This window comes from Oncorhynchus clarkii, chromosome 3, assembly GCF_045791955.1.
Source record: "Oncorhynchus clarkii lewisi isolate Uvic-CL-2024 chromosome 3, UVic_Ocla_1.0, whole genome shotgun sequence".
Taxonomy (NCBI): Eukaryota; Metazoa; Chordata; class Actinopteri; order Salmoniformes; family Salmonidae; genus Oncorhynchus; species Oncorhynchus clarkii.
In genome coordinates, this window is record NC_092149.1 from 31,142,649 (window position 1) to 31,149,441 (window position 6,793).

General features: G+C 40.1%; 1 protein-coding gene across 1 annotated transcript; it reads left to right on the forward strand.

The window, feature by feature from the left end:
• The first annotated feature begins 57 nt into the window (after positions 1-57).
• On the forward strand, positions 58-6,434 carry LOC139405907 (lysosomal thioesterase PPT2-A-like). The gene is made up of 8 exons (XM_071148352.1): positions 58-626; positions 4,355-4,508; positions 4,600-4,695; positions 4,937-5,044; positions 5,182-5,265; positions 5,599-5,683; positions 5,845-5,899; positions 5,998-6,434. Exons 1-8 carry the CDS (start codon positions 471-473, stop codon positions 6,139-6,141), a joined length of 882 nt encoding a protein of 293 aa, XP_071004453.1. The 5' UTR covers positions 58-470; the 3' UTR covers positions 6,142-6,434.
• Positions 6,435-6,793: the final 359 nt, after the last annotated feature.

The window sequence follows — 6,793 nt, forward strand, 5'->3', positions numbered from 1 at the left end:
GGTGGCTGGTGTACAGAACAACTCAATCAGAACAAGTGTGTACTGCGCATTTTGTTTGTCCAAATGATGGCACATCTGTTACTGACATCGGTCGTCGTTAATACCATACGTTTATGAGGCATTTTGCATTACACTCAATGGTTAAATACTTTTTGTGAGTGGAATTTATCCACAGACTTGAAAAAGTAAACCTCCCTTAAAGTGCGTGTAGTGACCATTGAATCATAGTGAATTAAATTGATGGCACAAAACACTCAATGTCGAGCGAGGTTAGACGTTGAATTAAGATGATAAAAGAGGAAGAAGGAGTGTCTTCTTCCGCGAACACCACAACAGATGTGTAATAATAAAAGTAGGTAAACATAGTAAACTGGAACCTAAATGTCCATTTATGCAAGGGTGATGCAACCAATTGTTCTATCCTGCACGCTGAAGGAATCAAACTGTATTCATCGGTGGTTTAATTGAAAATGAGAACGTCGTTGGACATCATTGTCAATGGACTTCTGCTGCTCTTATGTGGCGTTAACTTGGCCGGCACACTTGGGTACAAGCCTGTCATCATTGTTCACGGCCTCTTTGACGGTCCTAAACAATTCCTTATGATGAGTCGTTTGATACAAGAGGTACGTTTGTAGAGGCTTGGCCTCTACAACACACATTTAACCATAATTATATACTTATTAAAACAGAAAATAAAACAATTATGTTTATTTTATTTTTTTATTTATCCGTTATTTTACCAGGTAAGTTGACTGAGAACACGTTCTCATTTGCAGCAACGACCTGGGGATAGTTACAGGGGAGAGGGGGATGAATGAGTCAATTGTAAACTGGGGATTATTAGGTGACGGTGATGGTTTGAGGGCCAGATTGGGAATTTAGCCAGGACACCGGGGTTAACACCCCTACTCTTACGATAAGTACCATGGGATCTTTAATGACCTCAACGAAATTGAGACTGATTAGATCATTGAGGCGTACAGTACCAGTCAAAAGTTTGGACATTCAAGGGTTTTTCTTTATTTCTTACTATTTTCTACATTGTAGAATAATAGTGGAGACAACATATTTGGAATCATGTAATAACCAAAAAAAAGTGTTAAATAAATCTAAATATATTTTATATTTGAGATTCTTCAAAACTGGGTGGTTTTAGCAGTGTATGCTGATTGGCTGAAAGCCGTGGTATATCAGACTGTATACCACGGGTATGAAAAAAAAACATATTTTTACTGCCCTAATTATGTTTGGGAACCAGTTTATAATAAAAGTAAGGCACCTCGGGTGTTTGTGGTATATTGCCAATAGACCACGGCTAAGGGCTGTATCCAGGCACTCCGCGTTATGTCATGCATAAGAACAGCCCTTAGCCGTGGTACAGTTGTGAGAACAAGTATTTGATACACTGCCGATTTTGCAGGTTTTTCAGCCTGTAATATTGGCCCATCATATCATTATACTGAGGCCCAAGAGGGTGTGGTATATAGCCAATATACAGTGGGGAGAACAAGTATTTGATAATCTGCAAAATCGGCAGTGTTTCCTACTTACAAAGCATGTAGAGGTCTGTAATTTTTATCATAGGTACACTTCAACTGTGAGAGACGGAATCTAAATAAAAAATCCAGAAAATCACATTGTATGATTTTTAAGTAAATCATTTGCATTTTATTGCATGACGTAAGTATTTGATACATCAGAAAAGCAGAACTTAATATTTGGTACAGAAACCTTTGTTTGCAATTACAGAGATCATATGTTTCCTGTAGTTCTTGACTAGGTTTGCACACACTGCAGCAGGGATTTTGGCCCACTCCTCCATACAGACCTTCTCCAGATCCTTCAGGTTTCGGGGCTGTCGCTGGGCAATACGGACTTTCAGCTCCCTCCAAAGATTTTCTATTTGGGTTCAGGTCTGGAGACTGGCTAGGCCACTCTAGGACCTTGAGATGCTTCTTACGGAGGCACTCCTTAGTTGCCCTGGCTGTGTGTTTCGGGTCGTTGTCATGCTGGAAGACCCAGCCACGACCCATCTTCAATGCTCTTACTGAGGGAAGGAGGTTGTTGGCCAAGATCTTGCGATACATGGCCCCATCCATCCTCCCCTCAATAAGGTGCAGTCGTCCTGTCCCCTTTGCAAAAAAGCATCTCCAAAGAATGATGGTTCCACCTCCATGCTTCACGGTTGGGATGGTATTCTTGGGGTTGTACTCATCCTTCTTCTTCCTCTAAATACGGCGAGTGGAGTTTAGACCAAAAAGCTCTCTCAAAGCTCACATGACCTTCTCCCATTCCTCCTCTGGATCATCCAGATGGTCATTGGCAAACTTCAGACGGGCCTGGACATGCGTTGGCTTGAGCCATGACGGCGTAGTGTGTTACTAATGGTTTTCTTTGAGACTGTGGTCCCAGCTCTCTTCAGGTCATTGACCAGGTCCTGCCATGTAGTTCTGGGCTGATCCCTCACCTTCCTCATGATCATCATGCCCCACGAGGTGAGATCTTGCATGGAGCCCCAGACCGAGGGTGATTGACTGTCATCTTGAACTTCTTCCATTTTCTAATAATTACGCCAACAGTTGTTGCCTTCTCACCAAGCTGCTTGCCTATTGTCATGTAGCCCATCCCAGCCTTGTGTAGGTCTACAGTTGTATCCCTGATGTCCTTACACAGCTCTCCTCTGGTCTTGGCCATTGTGGAGAGGTTGGAGTCTGTTTGATTGAGTGTGTGGTGGTCAGGTGTCTTTTATACAGGTAACGAGTTCAAACAAGTGCAGTTAATACAGGTAATGAGTGGAGAACAGGAGGGCTTCTTAAAGAAATACTAACAGGTCTGTGAGAGACGGACTTCTTACTGGTTGGTAGGTGATCAAATACTTACGTCATGCAATAAAATGCAAATGATTTACTTAAAAATCATACAATGTGATTTTCTGGATTTTTGATTTAGATTCCGTCTCTCACAGTTGAAGTGTACCTATGATAAAAATTACAGACCTCTACATGCTTTGTAAGTAGGAAACACTGCTGATTTTGCAGGTTATCAAATACTTGTTCTCCCCACTGTATATATTGGCCATATACCACACCCTCTTGGGCCTCAGTATAATGATATGATGGGCCAATATTACAGACTGAAAATATTGTGTTTGCTCTTGGTATTGGGGAAATTATGACTGGATGACTTGAACATCTGTTTTTTTCTCTCTGGAGAATGTTTAACAGGACAATGGCCACAGGTTTTTAGAGGAATAGAATGTTATGTATGATATACATTTCTATCACAGGTGCACTAAAACAGGATCTGATCAAATTCTCACTTCATGTGAAACTGTTTCCATGGATACTTAGGTGCGGAAAAAAGAAAGTGAGAGTACTTTATACAGTGTGTGAGCGATAAAATGTTTTTTGGGGCCACCAAAATGTTTTACACCTAGTAACTCATAAATAATAAGTAGAAATATCAAAACTTGTATCCACAAATAAAAGCACTAAGAAGGCAAAAAAAGCATCCACTTCAGTTTCACGTGAAGTGAGAATTTTAGAAGATCCTGTTTTAGTGCACCTATGATACAAATGTATGTCGTACATAACAACGCAATGTGGAGTGCCTGGATACAGCCCTTACCCGTGGTTTATTGGCAACATACCACAAACCCCTGAGGTGTCTTATTGCTATTATAAACTGGTTACCAATGTAATTGGAACAGTAAACAAGTAAATGTGCATCATACCTGTGGTATATTTAAGCAATAATGCCCGGGAGGTGGTGTGTTGTATATGGCCAATATAGCACGGCTAAGGGGTGTTCTTATGCACGACGTGGAGTACCTGGATACAGCCCTTAGAGCAGCCCTTAGCCGTGGTGTATTGGAAATATACCACAAACACCCGTAGTGCCTTATTGTTATAATAAACTGGTTACCAACATAATTAGAGCAGTAAAAATACATGTTTTTTCACTCCCGTGGCATACGGTCTGATATACCACAGTGTTCAGCCAATCAGCATTCAGGGCTCAAACCACCCAGTTTATAATGTATGTTATAATATGATAGGATTGTTTTTTTTAACAGTTTCACTAATTCATTCTAATTAACTTAATCATTATGACACACCCCTCACTATTGTCATTGGTTGCCTACATAACCTGGTTCAAGTAATCATGACATTATCCTGAAGAAAGCACAGTGATGCAGAAGTGTTGGTAAATACCCAATAAATTACTGGGAGTTTATTTATGGAGTGTGCGACTCTCTTTATTTTTAATATAATATGATAGGATAACATGTTTCAGGTACATCGTTTTTTTCTTGTAACTTGCAATATAAGCTGATGTATTCTTTTGACAGGCCCATCCAGGTACCAACGTGTCAGTGATAGATCTGTATGATAACATGGCCAGCCTGAAACCACTGTGGGTGCAGGTGCAGGGCTTCAAAAAGTTGCTCTATCCAATCATGCAGGAAGCAGAGAATGGCATCCATCTTATCTGCTTCTCACAAGGTCTCTCTATCTCAGTTATTTAGCATTTTTGGAACAAGACGTAGAGATATAGTGCTTTCCGCTTAATGCTGTCTTCCTCTGCTTCTCTTAGGTGGTCTGATATGTCGAGGACTTCTTTCTACACTTCCTGACCATAATGTCCAGTCCTTCATCTCCCTGTCATCACCACAGGCTGGCCAGTATGGAGGTCAGTGATGGTCACTTTCTTCTCCTAAGTCATTTTTTTTTAATCAGGCCTAGGTATAGCTCTTTCTAACACAATGTAGTTTTGAGTTTGTCATACAACAAAGTAAAACAAATTATATTCATGTCTCACATTTCAAATAAAAAGAGAACATTTGCAAGCCGTGTGTAAATTTGAAACACATACTGTATGTTCCACACACCACACACATTTTACTAGCCTTTTCGTTGTGCTTCTCCCGCAGACACAGACATTCTGAAAATGGTTTTTCCTCACTATCTAAAGGCCCGTGTTTTTCACGTGTGTTACTCTTCAGTAGGACAGAAATTGTCCATCTGCAACTTCTGGAATGGTAAGAGAGAATTGAGTAGTTAAAGGGGAACTTCGGTGCCGAACAAATAGAGAACAAGAACATTAGTTTGTAGATGTGAATCTGAGTACAGTAAAGAGGCTGCTTTGTGCTTGCACCAAAATGTTTTGTCCTACCAGACCCACACCAAAGAGAACGCTTCCTGAAGAGCAGCAATTATCTGGCCCTGCTGAATGGAGAGAGACCACACAGGGAAATTACAGGTACTGAAATTCATTCCTACTGCAGATATTTCAGTATCCAAAACTGAAAATCTAGATTAGATTAGATTAGTTACCATTGACTGATAAGGGCCTGACAAAATCTCCAGCAAAGTTCCTTACTTCTCCTTTCACATTGTCTTGTCTGCATAATGGACAAAACTATACATTTTGTAGCAACATATTATGTTTGGCTTAAATTTCTTTCTCAATATATATTTGATAAAACTGCAGATTTAGTCTGGCCCTACTAGTAGTTTTAATTCTATAAAATGTGGAGAGACATAGTTATTCTCCATCTCAGAACAAATAAATGTATCTCTCTCTAATCATCAGAGTGGAGGAAGAACTTCCTGCGTATCAACAAGCTGGTGTTGATTGGCGGACCAGATGATGGCGTGATTACACCATGGGAGTCCAGGTATCCATGGTCACCATCACCACCATTATTTTATACTAAATTAATTGCCCTGTTGTATATCCTGCATTCTTACACACACATTGGTTGCATCTCTGAGACGTGGGCTCAACACTAGTGACTCTATACCTATTGGACTAACCATGTCTGTTCTCTCCAATCAGTCACTTTGGATTTTATGATATTAACGAAACCATTGTTGAGATGAAGAACCAGGAAGTAAGTTACTTTAATGGTACCATCTACCATCATTGATAATGTTCATGTCCTAATGTGATGGATAACTATGTGCTTCTCTGTCTCTCTCATTTGAATAGTGGTACGGTAGGGATTCGTTTGGGCTGAAGACACTGCATGCTCGTGGAGACCTGGCTGTGTTTGTGCTCTCAGGAGTGAAGCACAGCTATTGGCATTCGAATGAGACGGTGTTCAGAGACTGCATAGAGGAGTGGCTGACATGAACATGCTCACGTTCACACATACACACTAAATATAATGTTCACAGAAAAGGTTCTGCAAATTGTCTTTGATTGACATGTCATAGTTGTATGTAGTGCCTATTTTATATTTTTATACATTATTGTTTGTCTGTGATTATGAAACAGCGAAATCAAGTGTTTTTTGTGCAGTAATAGGAAATGAATTTAACTAAATTTCACATGGTGTGTTCTTGCCCAATGCTTCCACTCTTCTCTTGGTGAATCAGACTTGTTTCTCTCTTTGAATAAATATGTGTGATAGTGTATAATCTTTATATTTGACTGAATCTTCAAAATGATTACAGAACATTGGACTACCATGTGGGTACACAATCGCCCAAGCACGCGCATTTCCTAGTTACATAAGGATGGGATATGGGGGGGGATTCTGGGAATGATTGCCATCAGAATCAAATGTAATCTATAATGCTGCATAAACTTGAATTCCATTCCATTGTCGCTATTAGTTGAGGGAGGAGCTCTGACACTGTACATTACCAATGAAGAGTGTGCCTATGAAAATAATCAAATAGACTGCTGACATACGGCCATTCACTTCTCAAAACGGGTGTAATCATTAGTCCAAACAGAGATTTTCTATTGGACAAATTAAGGTAGGTCCCTCTCCGTTTCG